The 25,458-nt window shown below is 43.7% G+C and overlaps 1 protein-coding gene across 2 annotated transcripts in view; it reads right to left on the bottom strand.

The window, feature by feature from the left end:
• LOC144754857 (uncharacterized) overlaps window positions 1-25,458 on the bottom strand; it is a 1,464,081-nt gene that overhangs the window by 419,936 nt on the left and 1,018,687 nt on the right. For both annotated transcript variants that reach the window (XM_078643119.1, XM_078643120.1), the window contains exon 16: window positions 23,495-23,623. In XM_078643119.1, the coding sequence (XP_078499245.1) occupies window positions 23,495-23,623 (129 nt within the window). The remainder of the gene's footprint in view (window positions 1-23,494; window positions 23,624-25,458) is intronic.

Raw genomic sequence — 25,458 nt, 5'->3', positions numbered from 1 at the left:
GGAAAGTCCTGACGCTTCCTTTTCGCCAGGGCGGACTGGCGGCCCCGGACCTCGAGCTCTATGCATATAGCGCTCAAGCCCAGTACCTGCACTTCTGGCAACATCCGATCCCGTATCAGCCTCACGTGGCGATTGAAAAGGATGTCTCGGCGCCTACCCCCCTGTCCACGGCGCTATACCATAAATATAAATGATCGCCGGGCGATGTGAACACGGTGGAAACGGTACGATGGGCCTGGCAGAATATCGCAAAACGTGCAGACATTACAGAACTGTAAGCCCCGTCCATGCCGCTGTGCGGCAGCCCGCTGCTGGGTCCTTTACGGGATGCGGCGATCTCTGAGAGGGCGCGAAAATGCGGCCTCGTGCAGGCTGGCGACCTATACCCCGATGACACATTTGTGGAACTGGGGGATGTCTGCGAATCGGAAGTCCCTACGGCCTCCGAGTTACTGCTCTACTACCAACTACGAGCGGCATGCAAGGCCAGGTACCCGATGTTCCCAGCGGTGCCGCCGACACTTGCAGCGCTAGAGGACGTACTATCGAACAGTTCTCCGACAAAACTGATCCACCGGATCTACAAAATCACACAAGACACGGCACCATGGATACTACCTCTTTCGAAATCTCAGTGGGAGGCAGAGGCGGGCATAAGCATCACTGACAAGCAGTGGACGTACTGGTGCACACAATTAGAGAACTTGTCGCCAAATTACAGACTGCGCCTAATACACTTCAATTTTTTACATAGAACGTACCGCACGCCTGCGCAACTCTTTAAAATAGGGCTACTGTCTGAGTCTCGGTGCTGGAGATGCAATGCCTAAACCAAAATAAGCACCAATATTGCCGCAATACTTGTATAATGGATCTAGCTTGATCGCTCGAATTACTGACCTAAACAGTAACTCTCAGGAGATATATTTATCCGGAATCAATCCAACAATTTTTATTAATTATGCATCAGTAATCTCATGTAAATGAACAATTTTTTCTTTTTGAAGACGAACAACACAAATATCAGCTCCACATCATGTAATAAAGTACAATTATTTACAATTCAAAAAGACGATTTGGAACAAGCTACAAACTTTCAATCTAACACTCATACATCACAAGACATTGATAAACATACAAATACTAGTTTACAATTATACAATAATATTTACAAAGTCGGTGATCGACTGGATGGGACCGGCCCTTGCATTTGTTGCCAGAGACCGAACAGCGTGAACCCCCGGATGAATTCGCTTCATTTCAAACATTCAGAACATTATTAAAAGAAGACAGTCCCGAGAAGCAGAAGCTGACCGACGCACACGCTGACAACAAATCACCACCTCCACCACTTCCGAACTAACTTGGATCCCGCCTGGATACGCGGCAAGCATTTTTTTCTCCAAGCAAGAGAATACCCGTGCACTTAAAAGGCATTTGGTCCTGACGAGATTTCCCCACAATAAGGGGGTATCGAAACGCGTAGACCCCTCTACCCAGCATTAGGAAGATCGTGTTGATTTAACAAAAAGCTCAATAATTGTTTATCTGTTGCTTCCAATGCTTTTCTCTACAATTCAGGAATTTGTAAATATTATTGTATAATTGTAAACTAGTATTTGTATGTTTATCAATGTCTTGTGATGTATGAGTGTTAGATTGAAAGTTTGTAGCTTGTTCCAAATCGTCTTTTTGAATTGTAAATAATTGTACTTTATTACATGATGTGGAGCTGATATTTGTGTTGTTCGTCTTCAAAAAGAAAAAATTGTTCATTTACATGAGATTACTGATGCATAATTAATAAAAATTGTTGGATTGATTCCGGATAAATATATCTCCTGAGAGTTACTGTTTAGGTCAGTAATTCGAGCGATCAAGCTAGATCCATTATACAAGTATTGCGGCAATATTGGTGCTTATTTTGGTTTAGTGATTATATTTGAGGCTTGTCCTTATTGCCAGTGAGCCCAGACCCGGTCTTGGTACCGGGGAGATGCAATGCGGCAGATGCTAATTTCTTCCACCTCACGTGGAGCTGCCTGCCGGTGCAGCGATACTGGGTAGATATATTTTCAAAACTAGGACAGATAATAGGAGTAACGACACCTCCTGATCCACTGGTGGCCCTACTGGGCTTTGTGGCAGATGTTCCCAAAGCCTCGAGAAAATTGGCTGCCCTGTTGCTCCTCTTGGCAAAAAGGCAAATTGCGCTACATTGGAAGCGGAAACATGCTCCGACGGCGGAGCACTGGGTTCAGTCGGCGCTATACTGTCGGGACCAACTGACCACATATGGAGAGCTGCTACCACTGAGATCTAGACCTGCTGATATCTGGCAACCCCTGACGACCTGGTTGACTGGCGGAGGTGCGGATGAATAGAGACTGACATGATGCGCGGAGAGACTGGTGATGGCTGATGGACGTTGTGAGGGAGTTGAGGAGCCTATGGGTTGTACCACGGAGGCTCAGAATGGAAGTAGTGGCGACTGTACTCGGATGGCCCCGTTGAAGTGAGCCTGTTAAAAGACGACACCACGCCTGACATTGCATGGGCTGTCTCCTGGATTGATCTCCTCCCTCCCCGTGCTGCCCCCCCTCCCCCGCGGTCCCTCCCTCCCCACGCATTCCTCTGCGCTCACCTTTCCACACTAGACGCAAACTGCTGCCAAATGGCCACGGTACTGCTGACACTGTACTCTCAAAAGTGACAAACTGTGAACGGCGACAATGTAAGAGTTACTGGTTTAGTTGTATAAGGTTCTTACATATTAATACTGCGTATTGTGTACATCTGCGTTCGTTGAGTGTCCACACCATGTGGGCCGCTTGGAATTACAGATGCTGCCTGCCTCCCGGTTGTTGGCTAAATAGCAGTGTACTGGCTTAAAATCGATGAATAAAAGTTTATAACCCAAAAAAAAATAATAATAAAATAAAAAAAAAACATGTTATTTCAGAGGGGCATGCTGACTGGGTGTAAGTGTTTGATTGGTTCAGATGCTCCGTCCATCACCACCCCCTTTTGTACCACTTTGTTCGCCATAAGTTGGCAGGGTATGCTCAGACGTGAGTCCCTTGCTCACTTTGCCACTGGATTCAAGCAAGCCGGGCTGAAGACAGCTGAAATGCCAGAAACCGGTACTCGGAAGCTTGTTTCCGGTCCAGGGAAGGCATGGCTTGGCAGTTCGGGCTGGACTGTTCCCATGAGGCACAGGGTCAGACTGATTTGCATATGGCCATGTCTGAACTGGGGTGGCAGAGTGGGCTAAAGAACGGTGATGTATTAAACCCAGATCTGTTGACTGGGTGTGAGTGTTTGATTGGTTCCGATGCTCCGTCCATCACCACCCCCTTTTGTACCACTGTGGGATAGCATGAGCATATTCTTTAAGGTCTGGCTAGTCAAAAATTACTACTAGATAGGCAAATTCCCAAATAAGTAAAGTCCAAGACAGTCTCAGAGATCCACATCATCTACCCTTATAACCCCTCTAAAGTGTGTATGAGGATGAATTGCAATAAACTTGGTTATAGAAGCGTTTATGGCTAACCCTTGCTTAAAGCAAACCAACTTGAATCTATTTAATGCTAACCCCTGCTTAAAGCAAACCAACTTGAATCTATTTAATATAGTTTCTAACCCTTTGGGGGTTTTGAACACCAGTAGGGTGTGATCTACAAAAAATAAAGCTGGGGTTTTGACAACCCCCAAAACAGGTGAGCCATTAACACAGTTCATAAACTATCAACACACTCATTTATGAAGAGGGGGTAAGGGTTGAGGCGAGGACACAACCTTGCCTGACACCCTTGGCCACACTAAACCTCACAGTTGTCTCACCATTTAGACCCCATCTCACCTGTGCAACTGCAAAGTTATCTGTGTGTAGGTGAATTAGAATGTCCAATAGAGGGGGTGGGTGCCCAATTCTCTTAAGGTGGACCAAAGCATTTCTCTTGGGACCATATTGAAGGCCAACTGGAGGTCAACAAAGGACACATAGAGGCTGCCTCTGCTAAGATTCACTACCTTCCACTTCAAAGGCAAAAATCTAAAAACGTGATCAACCATACTTGTTTTGGTACGGAATCCAGCCTGAAACTGGGAGAGGATGTTATTTTCTTCCATCTAGTCAAAGAGACGTTCAAGTATTTGTTTTCAGAAGATTTTTTGAGTGGTGTCAATAAGACTTATGGGGCCATAGTTACCTGGATCTGATTTACAGCCCTTTTCATAAATTAGGTATTATCTCTGCTCCTTTCCAAGAAAAAGGAATTTGGGCACCAGCCATGACAGAATTAGCTACATAATTTAAATATGGGGCCCAGACAGTAATAATAATAATCTTTATTGCATGATTAATTAAAATCTTTGCAATTAGGCAATAAAAACAAGAAGGAGAAAAGTACATGAATAAAGCATTTTGAAAAGCAATTTTAAAAAACATTGGAGAAGTTATAAAAGTAAAAGAAGAACCATTCGGGTGGTACAGTACTATGCGTTAGTGAAAAAGGTCTTTCCCGATCAATTGTGTCTTTGGTTATCAAAGGAAAATAGTCTTGAAGAGCAGAAGCCATACACGCTAAGTCAAGTTCAATTACTAACCGCTGGGTTTAGGGCCGTGTTGACTAATTTCATAAAGCGCACTAGCCTGCATGCTAGTTGGATGTCTTCTCCCTTAAAGCTCATCAACAGAGCTTGTCTACGAGTTCGCACACGTCTTTGGTTCCAAAGCTGTGTTAGTAAGCTCTTTCGGATACTATCTAGAGCTTTGCAGCTACACAGCAGGTCCAGAACGTCGTCCTTAGCATTTTCGCAAAGCCTGCAGTTGGGATTGCAGTCCAGGCGCATCCAGGGGGGGAGGTGTACTTTAGATGGTATTACCCCCATCCTCAACCGCAGAAAGTCTTCTTTCGCCTTCCTTGAAAAGCCGGTGCTGAGGTATGGCTGTGGTGAGGCGCTGATGTAGCCTTGAATCACAAACCACCCATGGGACCTCTTGGTTAGTACTGCTTTGTCCTCTTCCAAGGAAATTGTTTTCACAGATTTATTGACTAGACGCTTGAAGCAATTGTGTGTGCAACTCGAGTCCCAAAGATCTCTTAGCACGAGGGAAATAATGGCTGCTTGGAGGTAGACCATTGCAGGGGAGTCCTTGTTTGTTTCCAGTTCTTTCCAAAGATGGGCATTTAGAGAGTCTGTTTCCGCGTTCTTTACTTTGAGCCAGCATTTTACGTATGCACCCTTGCGTGCAATTTGCTGCTTCTGTAGGCCAAACTCGAGCCTTAGCTGTGCTGGGGAAGTGTATGGAGGAAGCGCGAATAGTATTCGCAATGTTTTGCTGACCACGTTGTCTAAGGTGGTCTCATCCTTCCTTCTCATACATTCACTTCCATATGTAATTGACGGCAGCGATTTCGCACGAAATATGTCTAGCAAGGGGATTAAATTTGGGCCCGCTATTTTATTTTTGATGTTTTTTAATGCAATGGCCAATGAGATCCCTCTGTTCCTTATTGATGTTTGTTGTTGCTTGAAGGAGCCATTTGAGTAAAAAATTATGCCCAGATACTTGTATTCTTGGACTATTTCCATTTTTTTGTCTTGAAGAGACCATTGGAAAACATGCTTTTTTGATTTTTGATTTAGTACCATCACCTTGGATTTTTCTGTGTTTACGCTTAGCCCATTCTTTTCAGCGAATTTGCTCATGGTGTTGATGAGGTGTTGCAGGCCTACTGGTGTTTGACTGATTAGTATCAGGTCGTCTGCGTATAGTAGGTTGGACAGCGTAAACCCCCTTAGCTTTGGGGCATGGTGGTTGCAGTTACCCAGATCTTTGGAGAGGTCGGACATAAAAAGGTTGAACAGGGTCGGTGCGAGAACGCACCCCTGTTTCAACCCTTTTGTGGTTGGTATTTCTTTTGACAAACAGTTGCCGGCCCCCAGTTTTACTTGGATCCAAGTATCTGTGTGTAGTAACATCAGAAGTTTCAGCAGTTTGGGGTCAGCTCCCCACCTTGAAAGTTTTGCCCACAGTTTTCCTCTGTCAACGCTGTCGAATGCAACAGAAAAATCGATGTAACACACATATAGTGGTTTTTTGTGTTCGATTGTAGCATCTATCATCAGGGAAAGGGCTAAAATATTTGTCGTGGTCCCCAGATTTTTTTGGAATCCGGTTTGATTAATGGGGATTAATTTTCTGCGTGACGCCCATGCCGTTAATTCTTCCAAGAGAAGCCCCGAAAAGTATTTGGCGTCTATATCTATAAGGGCTATGAGCCTATAGTTCTTTGCCTCGTTCTTATTGCCCTTTTTGTAAATTCGGGCAATTATCGAACCCCTCCAGGAGGATGGGAGTTGTTCGGCCCTCCAGATTTCTACGAAAAAAGGGAGCAATTGATCAGCCCAATAAGTTGGATCTTGCTTGTAGAGGATGGGTGGAATTCCATTTGGGCCAGGAGCTCCCTCCTTCCGGCCTTTCGCGATTCGACCCTTCAACCGGATGGTTGAACCTGGGAAGTTGGACTCCTCAACTAAGGGTTTTAAAACCGTCTGGATTGCTTGGCAAAATTTAGGGCTTTGATGGTTTTTACATGAGCCTTCATCGTTAAAGTGTTTAAACAGAAAATTTGCCCAGGTGTCCTCAGTGATGTGTGAATTCACACCATGGGCATTCGGACTCTCTATTTTGTTGATTGTTTTCCAGAATCTTGCGCTGTTGTTGTTTTTTGAATCATAAAGCAGTTTCGCCCAGGTTTGTTCAGTGGACTCCTGCTTGATTCGCCACAGGATTTTGTTCTTTTGACACTTTAATGCTCTCAGTTTGGTCATTAGGTCGTTATCACTCCCGGCTTTCCGCACCTCGCGGAGTGTACTATTTATGGCCGTTTTTATTGCCCTTAAATCGGGAGATAGAAGAGTCTGAGGATGTTTTTTTGAGTCGCTAGTGGGCCGGATGGCTGTTTTTTGGCCTGTCTGTACATCGAGTTCTTGAGACAATTTAGACTTGGAATTCGAGAGGGCAAAAGATTTCAAGAAGGACTCCCAGGCAGTAATGTTACCAGCATTCAGTTCTGCAGCGCTTTCCCAGCACTGCTTCGCATCTTTCGCTAGTCGCTCCGGATCACTGATGTTGCACTTAATTCTTTTACATTTTGTAGTAGTCAATAGCATTGGGCCATTGCTGGGAAATGTCAGAGCTGTTCCTTGAGCCCTCAGTGTCAATTCTTGCGGGAGATGGTCGCTGCAGTCGAATGTGCCAATGCTAAAGGCCCAGACAGTGGGCTCAGACCTAAAGAGATCCCCATGGATTTTGTCAGGGCCAGGGGCCTTACCTGCTTTCTGCGAGCAGATTGCTTTGAAGGTTTCAGCCAATGTAAAAAGGGGTCAAAACCACTGTTGTTTTCGACCCTATGTGTAAGAACTGTTAGGGTGGAGTCACTGCCAGAGTCTTCTCAGGCTACAGAGGAAACAGGGTGGGATTCACCAGTTCACTCACTATAGAGGGGTTAAAAAGGATTAATCCAATCCTGGGGGAGAATATCATTCTACGGCCTTGTTAGGAAAGCTTTTGAGCCGTGACTCATCAAATGCCTGAATGCTGTCTGGTTACCCTAGCAGGCAGATTCAAGATGTCATCCCATAAGGAGGTATCCCCGGCTATTTTGCCTGCCTCTGGGCAGCTCCTATGTCATTATTTCACTCGGATGGTTCACTGATGCCTAGATTAATGTAGATTGTCAGACAGACTGCACCACCAGGGAGTTCCATAATATAAACTACAGGGGCACAAACCACACCTGAGATCCAATGAGACAGGTTTAATGCAACAGTGGCAATGCCTCTTAAGTCACCAGGCATATACATTTGAACCCTGGATTGCTCTCAGAGGATCTCTCTTGTTGGGGCCCAATTTAAGGTTCTTTCAGAACATGGTGAAGTAACCATCGGGCATAAATAAATAAGGGTGCATACTCCCACAACACAGGCCACCCACTTTAAAAAAATACATAATATAGTATACACTCTGCCCCGACATGGCTATCACCAAAGAAGAAGACATCGGAGCCACACACAGACTTTGGTGCTAGGGAAGCAGGTTCCAATCTCGGCGCAGTTTAATATCCTATGATTCTAGGCAATTTATTAAATCTCCCTGGTGCCCATAAAAAAATTAAGGTAAAACTGTGTAATGTAACTGGTGCTTATTTAAAGCACTCAATACCTTCAGGTCGAGTTCACGCAAAAGACTGTTCAGAGCATACTTTGAATTCTGTGTTTTCATCTTTGACTGATGCACTGTGAGAAACTAGCACTGCATTCAGCCTCAGCTCCAGAGCTCTGAGTCGTGGTCTGTTATAAATCAAACAAAACACTTAACAATTCACGGTTGGGAGCTTGGGGGTTGAGCCGAAAGGCACTGCTAGATACTCACAGTGCTTGTAAAAATGCTCACTTTGGTCGCCCCACCATTTTTACATGTCACCAACCACCACTGGTGTAGAAGTGCTTGTAGACAGGGCTTTGCATCAAGAGCCGTGGATGGTAGCATGGGAACGCTCATGTACCACCCATGGGATGCCCTTTTGATGATTAATAAAGGCAGAGTAGCATAATTTGCTAAATTGTTAATTTAAGTCAACTTTAAGGGAACTAAATAGTTTATTAATACTTTGCACCTTTTGTGTCACTTTTTGTGACTTTGCTCTAGCGCAAACCTTTGATAAATCTGTCCCTAAATGGTTTGACTTTTCTCTTCTGTTTATTTTGCTTGCTGTTACCATTTACTAATAGGATTCCATCTGACTTATTTATCTTAGGTAAGCACAATCCTATTTGCAGCCAAGTTCTTATCCATGAGTTGTCTTATTCCATCCGAATGAGTAACTGATGTCTTTTAATTTATGTAGCACTGGTATAAAATCAACAAAAACAATTTTAATTACATGAAAAATGAAAAATAATTGTTTTACTTACATGAAAAATGAAAATAAAAACAACACTTGTCTTTCATAAAACAAAGCCCACAGGCATTAGCATTATGACTTGTACATGTAAGATATGTGCAATATGGTAATTTACAAAAAAAAAATATACATATTATTATTATAGTTTTGTTAATCAGTGCATCTGTTTACACTACTCTGTTACCTGCATATTGTGCAACAGAACACTGCTTTTTAATAGTCCGAGCATAGTAAATAATATATGCACAGGAGCCCATATGTTGGAAGAAAGACTGTCCCCGTTTGGTTGACCGCACACTCAGCAACTGCTTCTCCCATGATAGAATATGCTGTGAATCTATTGGTAATTTCAGATGCTTGAAGTACCCAAAGTGAACAGACAGTCAGTGACTTTACCCCCCCTCATTGGAGCCCAAGGACTCTTCTATAAATTGTAGGCGTATGCAGTATAGTATGAACTCATGCTTATGAGCGTGGGCTATGACACCGGCGACTTGCCTTTGGTTGTGGCCCACCTCAACCTCCTCCCTTCTCGATACAAATCCTAACATGGCTACGTTTTTTAGGCTGCATAGAAGACCGATTATTCTTTTTATGTATTTATATAATCTTTAATGAACAGTTTTATTTTCTCAAGACCTGACAGCCTTGAAAATTCTTGGGGTGGGATGGTCCCTCGAGGGAGAAACTGGTGTTGGCTAATGTTTTCTTATCTATGTTCATTTTCCAGGGGGCGTGGCCTAATGCTGATGGATTGAGCAGCTCTATTCGGGGCTCCTCGTGGCCGGGCCCAATCTGGCATCATCCTAACCCCATGCACCCCTGCAAGAGCCTGAATATGTTGTTGGACACTTTGGAGGGAAGTTCCTTAACTGTGCGGTGTCCTTCTTGCCGCATTCCCCTGAATCACTGACGAAGGTGGGCCTTGATGGCGGCCTCTGTCCCAAGATGGCCTTGATCGGTCGAAATGGCTGAGACTCAGCTGAGCCTGTGGAGTGACGGGGCAGCCTGGGAAGGCAGTGTGACCTGCCCCGTAGAGCGCTGACCAACAGGTGGCTGTGAAGACCGCTGATATCGGTGACTGGAGCGGAGAGCCTGAGGAAGCTGAGAGCAAGGACTCATCCCCTGGAGGGTAGCCGAGAGCTGGAGGGATCCTGAACGAGCCGGACAGTAGCCAGCTGTTACCTTATCCCTGAAGGATGCGGCTCAGCTGGAGAGGAGCCTGATACTCAAGGTGAGCTCTGAGTACTGAAAAGGGTCCTGGGTGTTGATCAATAGCGCAGGAAAAGGAAGAGTGCAGGAAACCGCTGCAGGCCTGAGCGGAGAGGCAACAACGCTGAGCCTTTCACTGGGCTTACATGAAGGTACAAGCGGGAAGCGCCGATAGTGGCGCTGGGACTGCGGAATCTGCGACAAAGACCCCTACCCCTGAGAAGGAACCGGTGCAGTCGCATCCATTCATATTAAAAGCAGAGGCCTCACTGAGCAAGAAGACCGGCTCCACATCGGTGCAGCACCTATTGTGGGTAATGACAATTACTCCCTGAACTGACACAATATCCTGATCCTGTAGGAGAAGGGCCTGGGGCCACTTCTGTGAGGTCGGGGGGGGGGTGGGTTCACTGCCAGGAAAGAGGGTACGCGCGTTTTCGATCGGCCTCTCCCCTTTCCTCTCTGATCTAAAAAAGAAGGTGGTGGAGGGAAACTTGAGTTAGAGGGACCAGGACGAGAGTTAGTGTCCTGATCAGATTCCTCGCCTGAACTTGCAGATGATTCAGAAAATGTTACCCCTACATTCCTTTTGAAACGCCCCCATGTGGGGTAGTTATCGGACTGTTGATGTCTAGGTTGGGCAAAATATTCGTCCTGTATATAGGGATGAAACCGCAGTTGATCAAAGTTTGGGACACTATAAATATGGCGGCTGCCTCATGTGTGTGTCTTGTATAAACACCAAACAATTTGTACATGGCAATATTAAGTATGACTTACGCAGTTTTTCAAACTACAACACGATGAACGTCATATATGCAATTTGGTGTCTGTGTGACCGGATATACATTGGCCAAACGACGCAAAAAGTTAAACTACGCCTTGGTCAACATAAAAGCTGTATCCGTTGTAAAACGGAAAATGCTCCCTTAGTGGCCCACTATGTGCAGTTCAATCATGCACCTGATGATATGCGCTGGCAGGTCATTGAAGTAATCAAAATCCCTGATTGAGGTGGAAGCATCTCAGCGATATTAGACCGGATGGAATGTCGTTGGATGTTGAGGTGTGATAGTATTAATTCAGGTTTGAAATTAATGGAGGAGTGCCATTCTATTATTACCTGTTAAGTACTGTATACTATGTTTGATCTGTTCCCCTCTCTTGATCCGGTTTCCGGATACAATGGCCTGTTTGACCAATGAATTATATTGTATTCTTGTGATGTTGTTGGGAACTGCTCTACTCAATGTTGCATATGCGGAGTTTATCTGGATGTGAAACATAAATGTTTTGATTATTTACTGTAATTTATCAAATTGTCCCTTTGCATGTTATGATAATTGTTGTGATTCTTGTAACTAGACCTTTTTAAAGGAAAAAGTAATCTTTTAATTTATTTTCTTATTCCTTTCTATGTCTATTTTCAAGATACTGAGGGACTTCTTTATAGTTCACATTATAGACAACAAGCTATGACGACTGTCTTTTGTGAACGTACGCCAGGTGTGTGATTGAGCTATGCACTTTTGTTAGTTTTTCTCTTCTCAGGGTATAAACAATGGGCACACTATTCCTCTCAAATCTATGGGGTGATTTATCCCTACGTTTTTGGTATAATTGAGAGCACTTTTGGTTTTTTGGTCCAGTAATATGAATCACCATGCCCGAATACTTCTTGGTCATGTAGTCTTAAACCTTCAAATTATGCACATTACTATTAGCGTGTGGATTGATGGTGCCTTTTCTGATTTCTTTTACCGTTTCAAGATGTCCGCCGACTTTGAGAGAGTTTTTCTTCTTTCTATTTCTATAAACTTATGTCGGCTCAAGCCGAGCAAAGTTTGCTGTGTTTAGCAGTGCCGTGAACTACCTGGTCGGACCCGCGGACGTAGTAAGTACCTGCACGAAGTTTAAACATTCTTTAAGCTGTGATGTAGCGGGACGGACTTAACATATATTTGGTAGTTGTTGCAAAAGAATTTCTTTGCTTGGGTGCCATGTCAAATGTGTATTTGGTTCCTCGTGACACGATGTACCACACAATTATATCCCCTGATGTTAGTACTGCCGAATATGATTCTGTAAGGTTTATATTATTTAAACCGAGGGCATTCTCCATTATTTCCCGGCAGACGTTTTGGGTCTAATAAAGTTGAGTCTTACTACATGTGGTTTTGTGTGCCAACAAAGCAGGGTTATGCTCTACGGCACGTTTCTGTATTTGTGGCGCATAGATAAATCTACGGGGCTACAAGTTAAGGAAGCCTTGGAGGAAGTAAATAATTAGGAAACCCTGTAGGAAGTAAATAATTGGGTTATTATTTGTGTCGATTTTTAGTGGACGAATAATATAGACTGATATTTCCTGTCTTCATTTCAGCATAATTCTATGGATTGTATTGTTAATGTGACTAGAACCCCAGGTAGTCCTGTGACTAGATCCCCAGGTAGCCATGGACGTAGTTAGAAATCCTGTGGCCATTCTATATGATGAGTTTTGGCACATGAGTAGTACAGGTTGTCACTCTCTGTTCATTTTTCTTTTATATTCCTAGTGCTGATTGACTGGGCAAACGTTGGGCCATAATTAATTGCTCCTCACGGACTTCTTGTCGTGCTGAAGACACACTTACATATAAGCTTTCTTATCAGCCCTCGAATTGTGTTATGAGGACTTGTAATTTGTTCCATAAGTGAGTATTTGTTTGACTTATGTGGCTTAGGTATTTCCTTTTTCCTGGCCATTTAAGTGTATCCATGGACCACTAGAATCAACCCAAAAAAAAATTCTTTGTGAATTGCAGATTTTAGCGTATTGCATCTGCAGTTCAACAACTGAATGGTCTGCTTTTAATATTGGAGAATATTAATTTATTATTCTTGGGGAAACAGTATCACTTTTGGTGTGGTGCTAGCTTTCTGCTGATTTCTTTTCTTTTTCACGAATGGTGTTTTTCCGTTTTTTACTTTTATTTCTTTTTCCTCTAAAGAAGCCTACCCCTTTGAATGTAAATAGTGATTGTAATTTTCCTTTGCATATTTACTGAAAACGCTCTAACCACTGTCTGTCCTGATGATGACCGCATAGTCAACCAGCGGTCGAAACGCCGTCGACGCATTCTGTGGCCACAAACTGTGAAAGACACATTATATTTGTTTTGTTGTTCTTTCTGTATATGTAATGTTTGTATGTTAGCCACGTGTTTGGTAAAATGAATAGGTTGTCTTAGTCTTGCCAACACTTTTTTATGAGCGTTCATTTGACTTGTAATGTGTTTTATTTGAAACTATATGTCTAATAAATTATGAGTACTTTTTGTAATTGTTTTTGAAATATAGGCTTCTTTCTTTCTTTTTTTACTTGAATGAATTTTCCAGAATGAATTTGTAGCTTGCTAGTGAATCTCTGTACCTGAACCCTTTGTTAGGTGTTACTATAGCCAAGATACAGGCACATCCGAGTTATGGAAGCCAAAGTACGGACGCTGGAGAATCGAGCAGAAGATGCTGAAAAATTGCTCACGCCAAAATAACATTAAAGTCACAGGCATGCCCAAAAAATCTGAAGGCATCAATGAGTACAGCAAATGGAACAATGGCTGAGAAGTACTGTGGCCCTCGAGGGCCTCTCTGCATTCTTGGCCCTAGAAAGGACACATCCAGTCTTCGCCAGGCCTCCCCCACCTGGTGCTCCCTCACGACCAATAATAGCACAACTCCTACACTTCAGAGATCAAAATTATATCCTGGACCAAGCGCGTAAGAAAAAAGAACTGAGAGTTGATAATATAACTGTGTGCATCTTCCCCGATTTCTCCAGGCAGGTCCAAAGACGAAGAGCATCCTATCAGGAGGTCAAGAAAAAATGATGACACTGGAACTCCTATATTCAATGCTCTTCTCAGCAAGATTGCGGGTAGCAACTACAGACGGAACACAGTTTTTTCAATCCCCACAAGAAGCATGGGATTGCCTCGGAGCTCGATATGAACTGAAATCGGATGTAGAAGGTGGAGAGTGGAAACAACAGCACCAGAAACACAGAGATACTCAGGCATGACAAGGTCTGGCTGCGCCTTCCCAGGCTGAGGCCAAGCTGGGACGCCGTAGAGGGATGGAGGTCGTAGCACAAATAAGTGGGGGTCAGACAGACCAGGAGACACTGGAGTGGGGATCCCTCCCCCCGGACTCTGAATCAGATCCAGAATCAAATGCCTCTGGGAGCTCAAGCCTAGAGAGGCCCAAGGTCACAACACGCACAGCAGATGACATCATATAGGGCATTGGGTCTCCTGTCAGAGAGCAATCAAGAGCTTTGATTCTACATGCTGACACTGTGCTGGCCCAAGGGACCTAAGAAGTGTCCTGACCACCCACCCTGAACAGTGCACCACACTAATAAATAACCAAGCAGAATGAAGGCCTGGCAGCCAAGGGACTGCGTGGGACACCCCTGTATGCTGCAGAGCACTGTGGAAGCTCTTGCACAAAATTTATTGAACATTAATATGGTTTGGGTGAGGAGCATATTGCTGCTTGTCCTGCGGAGGGGGAGTTGGGGAGGTTGGTTCTTGATCTTGGGGATGGGAAAAACCGAATCACTCAGCAGCATACACAATACTTTCCGGAACACTTTAAGAAGGGTGAGCTTGCCTATACACCAAGGACGCGGGGAACCCTATGCCCACACCCAGCATAGCATGACTGGTAATCCAGTTTATAAATACCTGACATGGAATGTTAGGGGTATGCATAATATGGAGGAATGCTACCACGTTTTTTCTTATCTACAAAGGAGAGGGGCACATATTGCACTATTGCAAGAAAAACACCTCACCAATAGATGAAGGTCAGTCATTAATGAGACGATGGAGGGGTCAGTTGTACTTTACTACATACTTGGCATCTGCCAGGGGAGTGCTTGTGTGGATTCAAGCGGGAGTCCCCTTCCAACTTATAGACACCGTGATAGATACCGAGGGCAGATATGTATCAGTGAGGGGTCGACAGGAGGGCAAGGAAATAACTGTCATAAACATATACACCCCAAATTCTGAACAAAGCATATTCTTTGCAACATTATTGTGTTGTCTAGCCCCACTGCTGACAGAAACAACCCTAATCAGGGGAGACTTTAATTGCATCATCAACACCCTGTTAGACTGCTCACACCCTCCCATACGGGACTCCCAGAATGACCCACACAGCCAGAATGTTTGCGGACTGGCAACAGCAATGGGTTTGATGGACTCCTGGAGATGCCTGAACCCACAGGACAGAGACTACTCTGGTTTTTGAGCCTCCAAGAAGTTCATGTCAGGCTAGACCTATTCCTCTCCTCCAAGGATGTGCACGGCTGAATCGGTATAATTGAATATTTGTCTCGAACTATCTCAGACCACAACCCAGTGCTGCTGCCCTGCAATGGGCGCACCCTAGACCTTCAATACCAACAGGTGGCTCAAACCCTTAGCATTGGAGGACCAGGGCGTCAGCGAAACAATTAGAACCAAAATCATCTAATATTTTGCTGACAATACTGGGACGGCATCCACCCCTCAAATAGAATGGGACACCTTCAACGCTGTGGCACTGGGATATTGTATTTCTGATTCTAAGTGGATTAGACAAACTCTACTGACTGACGTAGAAAAGGCAGAGGAACACCTACGAGATATAGAATTAAGATGACCGGTTCACCCCCTAGATCCATCCAGAACCTTTGGCGGCCGAGAAGACGTAGCAATGCAAGTGCAGAGATTATGAGGTTTTGATTATAAGAACTATATAGACAGAACCCATTCTGAAAGAGATCAATCGGTAATCTTTGTTAGCATAGTTGTCTAATCTAGTCAAAAGAGGTTCACTCATCCTACATATTGGAGAATGAAGAAGGCAGCATACTCTATACACAGGAAGGGATTAATGAGATACTCGCAGGGTATTACTCAGCCTTATACACTAGCGCATCTCCTAGCAAGCCACCAGAAACACAAACATACCTGGCAGGCCTCCAGGTGCCACGAATCAAGGAGGAAGATGCAGACACACTGCGAAGGGACTGAACTACCCATGAGATAGCTGCCACTATTAAGCATATAGAAACAATGTCCTGATTGGTAAGGATGTATAGACAGTTAATTATGCATGCAAACAGCATTACTAGCAAGGAAACGAAGGAGAAACCACATTAGTTCGAGAAAAGATGTTAATCATCTTTATATTTTCACATAAGTTATGGTCGTAGAAAATACAGTTAAAGGCAGCACTGCATAAAATGAATTAAAGACAACCATAGAACACTTGGTGCTTGAAAGTGAATGTGGTGAAGGTAGCGGCGCAAGTGAAACAAGTGAACAGCAAGGACGGCGCACTGTGACAAAGTGCAAATTATTTACAGTGAGTGGCTCTAGGGTAGGTGACAACGTGATATCACAATACATGAGATTTTTCAATTTGTTGTTGAGCCACAGGAAAGGAGTACGCCTATTATGCCTAGTATGCCTGAGGGCACTGATCTAAGCAATGCTTTAAGCGGCCGTCCGTGATCAGCCGTTATGACAGCACATCTGTATAAATCAGCGTGCCGTGTCGTGACTCAATCTCGACAATGTGCGAGATCGAGGCCAATCTTATATCGCCTCACCTCGGAAAACCAGAGCTATTCATATGCTCCCCCCTGAAGTATGTGACATTCCAAACAAAGTACGATCTCTCCCTACACACGGAATTAAACCAAGCACGCCCTGACTCAGACAACCCAGTCCTGATGACGATCCCAATTAACCTGGATCGAAACGCCGTCGACCTAACAGCATATTAATAGGCATACTCCTTTCCTGTGGCTCAACAACAAATTGAAAAATATCATGTATTGTGATATCATGTTGTCACCTACCCTAGAGCCACTCACTGTAAATAATTTGCACTTTGTCACAGTGCGCCGTCCTTGCTGTTCCCTTGTTTCACTTGCGCCGCTACCCTCACCATATTCACTTTCAAGCACCAAGTGTTCTATGGTTGTATTTAATTCATTTTATGCAGTGCTGCCTTTAACTGTATTTTCTACGACCATAACTTATGTGAAAATGTAAAGATGATTAGCTATCTTTTCTCGAACTAATGTGGTTTTTCCTTCGTTTCCTTGCTCGTAATGCTGTTTGCATGCGTAATTAACTGTCTATAATCCTTACCAATCAGGACATTGTTTCTTAATGCATCTTACATACCCTGTCCTGAACTGGTCTATGGGTTACACTCCTGTAAATTCTACACTATTAAGCATATGGCGCACAATAAAACCCTGGGCACAGATGGGTTCCCAATAGAGTTATATTCCACATATTCTCGGAATTGAATTCCTCACCTCGCGAGGCTGTATAAGATGGCTGGCAATACAGGCTCCCTTCCAGTCACCACAAGAAAGGGTCTTGTAGTCCCCATTCTGAAGCATAATGAAGATGCCTGAGACAAGACGACCTACCATCCGCTATTGATGTTAAACATCTATGACAAAATTCTAAGCCGGATCCTTGCCACCCGCCTACTGCCCTTCATGACCACGCTAGTGCATGAGGACTAGGCTGGGTTCATTCTAACTTGCAGCAAAGCTGTAAATATCAGACGCCTGCTCACTGTCCTAGAGGCGAACAGGGAGGACCAGGAGACAGCAGCGATTTTCATTGTCGACATAGAAAAAGTATTTGACAGCCTGGAATGGGCCTACTTGTATGAAGTATTTGCAAACTTGAACCTGGCGGAAAGGTTTATAAAATGGACTAGACTCCTATACACTGAGCCTATGGCCAAAGTACGCACAGGCGGACCTTATCGAGGATGGTCAGCAGCGCGTGACACCAGACAAGGGTGCTACTGTCCCCCTGATATTTGCCCTGCCCATGGAGCCCCTCGCATTTGGGGCTAGAAGAGGGTGGTCCTGTAAAGGACTGAAAGTTGGCCAAGTGTCAGATCCACCTTCTCTGTCTGCACTCAAATAACACAGGAGCAGAATGCTGCTAATTCCCAATGCCCCCACCAGAACGTTCCTGTGAGATACTTTACAACTCTCAGTAGATAAGTACTGCAAGGGGGAAAGGGGATTGGGAGAAAGAGAAGAGACAGCCCTGGACACTCGTTTCGTCTTCTTCTATCACAAGCTGTAACATTTAACATTCATTACTTTTCTATTATTCTATATTTAAAACTTACTGTAATTCTTGAATAAGGAAAGCTTGTCTTACCAAGAGATATCCAGGACCAACTATGTTTAATGTTCAACTGGTTTGCTCTGGCTCTTGTTAACACTCTTTTCTCTCTTCTTGCAGGTGTCAATGAAGATTGTCTAATGATGTTTTAATCAGAAGCATAAAGCTAAGTTTCCTATGTATTCTTAATGTCTTCTCAAAATCGTAAATGTAATTATTATTCGAGACTTACTGAGTATTTAGGGCCAAGCACTGTGTATCTTTCTTCGTGAAATAACTGGAACAATTAGTATTATCCTGAGATTCTGTTAACTAGCTTGTTTTATTCCTTGGAAAGGGATCGAGAATTCTTACTCTATTTCTATGAAGATTTGAGCCTGGACTCCGCGAAGGAAAGTAGCACACGCTAGTTCAAACCCAAAACGTATGTCCTAGTTTTATAGTAGATAGTTTAAACGCCTTCTAATTTCTATGAACGCATGAATTAGTAACAATAGACGCTCTCTGATATTTTTAGAATTCGACCTCCTGCTTGGTTTGAGGCAGCAATGTTCTGAAACACTGTTTAATGATAATGCGCTTTCGCTATGAGACACTAGTCTTACTCTGTCTATTCAGGAATTTACCAGGCTGCTTAGTTTCGTGAAGCGAGGCTTTGAAACACTGTTTAAGTACACATGTGCATTTAACTAAAAACGCTAGTCTCTGTGAAATTCTGTGACACTGCTCGGGTATACATGTGCGTTAAGAGTAAGACACGCTTTCGCCTTTAGCTCGTAAACACTAACCTTCACACCGAAGAGTCTGTGGACCGTCGGAGCTAATTCGCGAGGAATGACGCGGCCTACCCTGACTTCCACGATGAGTGTGAGGTAGGTGTTAACGGGCTGAAATCTCAGGTGAAGTGCGCCTTGGAATGTTAGTGAGCGCGCTTCACATACTCCGATAGGATTCAATAAAGACTAGAACGCTGAACCGCAGATGGGCTGGCAGACATGTTGGAAATCCAACGGTGCCAGCAAATCCACCAACTAAAGGCCCTATGCATTCTTTTCTTGGTTTTTGTAGGGTAAATAGCACAGATAGCAGGTACTTGAGGATTACGTGGAGGAAACCTCCCGTGAACCCTGACACCAAGCTTGGCATCACATAGCACTCTATGCGGACTGTCTGCTGCTGTTTTTAGAAAGGGGAGATGAAGACTTGATGGGGGCCCGGATCCTGCTAGAGAGATTTGGTTCCATCTCAGGGCTTAATGTGAGCTAGAAAAAGTCTTGACTCTTCCCAGTGATTCAGATGGGATGCGCTCCTTGGGACCTCAAGAGCCTGCGGTTGGAACCTAGTTGTCTGCCGCATCTGGGAGTCCACATTTACCATAACTGGACTGATCTATATGAAGGAAATATAGGGACAGCCATGCAGGGATTGAGAGCATCCATAGACTTCTCGAGGCCCTGCGGCTTTCGGTGGCTGGCAGGATTACGCTACTCAAAATGGTGGTGCTTCCCCACCTGCTATAGTTTTTTAATGCAATTCTACTGTGGATCCGCATGGCCTTTTTAAATGACCTGAGCTCCCAGATCCAGATTTTTGTCTGGGGCTCAGGGCGCTGTCGAATTGCCCTCAGAACAATAGAACGACCGACAGGGGCGGGTGGAATGGCGGCCCCGGATTTCGAGAGCTACTATATAGGGTCACAATTACAGTGGCTAGTGCAAACAATAGCTATGGGGAGACGACAGTTGGAAAACCCGGGAATGACTGAACCGCCGCTATGCGGTATATTATAGGTATTCCTAAGGGTGAACAGATCAGCTGGTAAAGACCCTCATGTGCTTAAAGTACAGGCCAGTCGTTGGCATTGGAGATTGCAAAGAATGGGAGTGGGGGTCCCAAACTCACCAGACATTCCTTTAGACATGCTACAGGTCTTTCCACACAGGTGCAACTGGTGATCCCTGGAGCTTGGAAGGAAGCAGGGGTGACAAAGATGGGCAACCTCTATAGAGATAATGAGCTACTACCATTCGACGAACACCTTTCAGAGTTTAGGTTCCCCCAGGGGAGTTTCTTATTGCATAGGGCACTTACAACAGAATAAGGAAACACTGTAAGACGGGTTCTGCAGAACACTCATCCCAGCAGAAATGCTACTACATAGCCCTATCAACGAGCAACTTTACAGCGTTTTCCTGCCTGCATAGGGCAATTCATGCAGATGGATTGCGCTCACTGGAGGTGTTACGTCTCCAGTTGGAAGAAGACTTGGGCACCCCAAAGGACTGTGATAACATACTAACAAGGATACCTAAAGTGTCTAGAAATGCACGCATTACGTTGATAAATTATTATGTCCTCCATACAGCCTACCTGACCCCCAAACGCATAAGCAGGTACTCTCAGACGGAAGGGGAAGTCTTTCCTTGCTGTTGTGAAGTACAAGCACATATTCTGCATATGTTTTGAGCCTGCGTGGATACTGGAAGGGGGTGGTATGAACAGAAGGGGAGGTTATTGGCAAAGAGGTTCCTTACTAACCAGCTCATTGCCTTCTAGGGTGGTTCCCCCACACAGCAAAAAAATAATCTCACTAGCAATTTGCAGGATTTGGTATTTGTAGTAGTGAAAAGTGAAAATACCAGGAACTGGAAATCAACGAGGGGCCTGAAGATGACCAGCTGGAAAACAAAACTCCTAAAGTGGGCAGGGTGTGAAGGGAGAATACTGATGAGAGAGGCTAAGAGTAGTAGTAACTTTTTATTGTTTAGGTTAATTAAAACCATTACAAAAAAATACATTAAAACAATCTCCACAAGTAGAGTTAAAAGAGAAAATGTAAAAGCAAGAAATTTTAGTTAAAAAGTAACATTACTAAAATCAATAAACGTGAGTGGCAAATTGTTCATAGCAGCTGGTCACAGCCCGAAATTTCCTCTTTAGCCGACTGCCTGGCATGGTAGTTTCCGTTCTGCTAGTATCAGAAATTTCACCAGCTTCCCATTTAGCGGTGGAAGACCAGGATCAAAACAAGCAAGGACTGCTTGTCTGCGTGAGCGGATACTTAGTTCGTTAACGGCTGTTTTTAACAGACCTGCTCTCTCCTCGTTCAGCCTCGAGCAAGTGCATAGTAAATGTTCTAAGTCTTCGACTCCTATTCCGCACAGCCGGCATCTAGTCCCATAGTTCGTTCTCAGCCACGGTGGTAGATATGGAATGGCAGGTAGAGTCCCTAGCCTATGTTTTAAAAAGGCTTCTTTTGTTTTCCAGCCATATCCCAGACCAAAATATGCTTGGAGCCCAGGTGTTTTGTATGTCCACAGAGTCATCCAGGCATGAAGCCTGTGAGAAAAGGTGGCTTTGTCCTCCACATGAGAATGTCTTTTTAAGCTCTTGTTCACTGCGTGCTTAAATTGTGCATGCGATAGAGGAATCTCCCATAGCTCTTTTAGACCTGTAATACTCAGGGACTCCTCTAAGTTTTTTTCCGCCGGTGTTCCAAGGGAGTTGGTCAGGTATTGCCAGAGCTGTTGATTCAAGGAGTTTTCCGGTGAATTCTTTATTTTGTGCCAACACTTTATATATGACCCTCTAAGTGCAAGCATTTGGCTCGTCAGACCAAATTCTAAACGAATATGAGCTTGTGAGGTATAGGATGGCAAATGGAAGAGAAGTCTGTAGGCCTTTGATATAGTTATATCTAGAAGTTTTGCATCAGTACCTCTTAGGGCCTCACTGCCATACGTGATTGATTACTCTATTTTAGTTTTCGCCACTCGAAGCAGTGGCAATAGAGTCTCACCACTCAAGTTGGACTTTAGCTGAGAGAGGCTAAGAGAGAGTTGTGAGACATAGAATAAGCCAGGTCCTGGGAGACCTTTATACACGAACTAACACATCCGGACCTGGAGACTCCAGAAGGAGAAGAAGAAGACTTGTAGAGCACGGCCTTACAACATAGACACGTTGATAACTGGGCTACTCCTATAGCTCCCATATGATCTGGACCCCACAGAATTACATACTGACCCAGCAGCGCATAGCCCTCCATACTACACTCTAGCTGACTGCTCATATAGTGTTCCATATCATACCTCTAAACCTTTCTTTTGCTGCTAAGGACTGATGTTGTAGCTGTGTTGCTAGTTGATATATTGAACAGCTTTGACGATACTAGCAGCAGACACTTCTACAGATCTTATACTAGGCAATCTAATTTATACTGCTAAAATGTCATGATATTATTGTAAATGAATAGGAATATATTTAAAAAAACAAATCTATGATCATTATCCAAATAAAGAACACACTACTAAAAGAAATGGTAAACAAGACAAGCATATCCCAGTAACTACTAATGATGTGTGGTTTCTAGCTTGGCTATAAGCGTTCTCTTGATATCAAAGTAAGCATTTACTGTGACCATATTTTAACAGCATTCCCTCCATAGTTGCCACTTTTCCTAGATTCTTCGTGACTAATGCTTTGGTTGAAAGTTTTCTGTACATTCTGGAACTTAATGCTCTCACTTTGTAATGGGCTAAGTAAGACTACCTGTCCCAGAATGAAAAACTAAAAACCTGGTGTGCAGTTGCTAATCACACATGGACCTATACAACTTGGCAGGCCTGCAAACTGTTGCCAACTTGTGCAAAGTCAATTTATTGTAGCTCTTGTTTAAATTATACCAGCCATCATTTGATTGAGGCTCATAATACATACAGGTATCTAACTAAGATGCAGATCTTTCGTAGATAAGACTGGGTCATATCCCTTCATTTGATGCTCTTGAATGCCAGAATGGAGTTAAGTTAGGTAAATGTGCTTGCCAAACCATGTTCTTTTGACAATTTGTGCTGTCATTTATATAGCAAATCTATGGTTGATTAAAATTATGTTAATAGTCAAGGCAGAAATCTGTTTGTAAATCACTTTTGACTATTTTAAATTTTATAATTGATATGAATAGATTAGTGGGATGTATAGCTCTATTGTTTATGAGGGCGTGTATATACCATGACACCTTTTAGCTCCTTCAGTTGAGTCAAGCACTATGATGAGTTAACAAAAGAACTGTAATTACTTCTACTTTACACTTACCAATTTTGTTGACAAACAGTCTTTGATGATTGTGGTAATTTTCAGTAGGTTGTCATGATTTAACTTCAGTAATGCCGACCTTGTTCTAAGATTCATTCTTATTGATACTTCCTCGTGCAAATAGTTTTTCTGCAAGAAACACATATGTGAACATCGCATCAGAAGTGTCGTCTGAGTTATCAAAACTTGTAAAACTTAATAAAAATGTATCTATAGTGGTTTAAGGGTGGCTTTGGTTAGTAAGTATATGAGATGATATCAACAAAGATTTTGACATTCCCTCAACCTGCAGCATATCCTCTGCACTGACAAGACTGTCGCAACACTTTAGCTCACAACCGCCCATTCAAACTCACTCACTTTGGGAACCTTATAAGGATTTGGACACCAGACACAATGGCGTGACCTCACAACTCAGTGCTGCTATTAAGTTGAACTGATGTTTATAACTTACTAATTTCTGATACACCACAAACCCAATGTTATGCCCGAATACCAATTTTTTCTCCCCCTCCCTATCAACATTGCTCTCATACAGGGGTTATAATAGGCTTTGTTTATATGCTGACCTCTATGGTATTTGAAGGTAATTAATGCTAAGACACTGTACAGTATATAAATATGGAAATGTAGCTGAGTACTTTTGCTGACTTCACTTCTATTCTAAGCCTGGGCGGAGTTTGCGGAGTTCTGCCAAGCGGAACTCCGGGAAGTACAAAAAAACCTCTGCCGCACTAAGCTGAGCTCCGCAAGTGGCAGAGTGCATTAGAAAAATGCAGTTCGCTGTAATTTTCAGCGCCGGGTGTTCGTCTGCACTTTGAAAGATTGGAGCGGCCCCATGCACAGTACTAGTAGGCACAAGCAGGCACTGCTTCCTTTCTGCTGCTCAAGTAGATTTTCTAGTCGAGCAGCAGCTTTCTCAACGCAAACGGACAGTTTCTCAGCGCAAGCCATCGCTAGCATATGCGGCCACCTGCATTGAGGAATCTGATCGCCCCGTATAGAAATCGCGTCAGGAGGTTGATTTCCCTCGCTTGCGCTCGCCAACTTCATGTTGAGGAGCGCAAATGAGAAAAAATCTCATCGAAAGGTAGATTTTCCTCGCTTGCATTCGCCAACTTCATATTGACAAGCGCAAGCGAGGAAAAATACTCAGCAGAGCTTTTTGGAACTCCGCAAGCTCCGCAGAACGTGGAGTGCAGAAAACTATGCAAACTCCATGAGCGGAGTGGAGTTCACCGCCCGACTTAAATGAAACCAAATAAAATAATATTAATTATTATTAGACATACCAATAACATTGCAATGAGTGTCAATTTCCCTTGAAAATTTAGAGGTGGAACAGTTCAAAGCTACACAATAACTGCAAAACAATTGCCATGCAGTAGCAAAGAATATTTAAGTAAAGTCCCACAAACCTTAGTAAAGCAACAGGAAAGTAACAAGGTGGCAATGGCACAATTTGGAAGTTAGTTTGGGCAATCACCTATAAAATGTTTATGTTGTTTTATATAGCACGAAACATGGAACGGGAATCCTAGGGATTATTTCATTGTTGACCTCACACATTCATGCGATGTTATGCTTCATCATTGCGCATTGCTCCTTGTCAGGTCGGTGCTGCAATACCCTACAGGCCTCAACAAGGGTCTCTTTGGCGGAGAACATTTATTGTTTATGCCTTATGTTGAAGGGTGCAAGTATGAGGGCATCCTAAATGTGTGGGGTGATTGTGTATGTAGGAGTGAAGAAAAATAAGATAACACTGTCTAGGAGGTACCAAACTTTTTTTAAATGTGTATGGTTCTCATTGCAGGATTAAAATAACTTAAAGTGGTTGGGGCTACCGTAGGGGCATATTGTACCCATGTAGCTTCAAATCTGTGGGTAGTTAGGTCAGGTCAATAGTTTCATGCTCAATAGTCTAGAAAGTATCCACAGTGCTTCTTTAGGACCAAACAAGG

Source organism: Lissotriton helveticus, chromosome 5_1, assembly GCF_964261635.1.
Source record: "Lissotriton helveticus chromosome 5_1, aLisHel1.1, whole genome shotgun sequence".
NCBI classification, from domain to species: Eukaryota; Metazoa; Chordata; class Amphibia; order Caudata; family Salamandridae; genus Lissotriton; species Lissotriton helveticus.
This window is presented reverse-complemented; position numbering and strand designations above follow the sequence as displayed.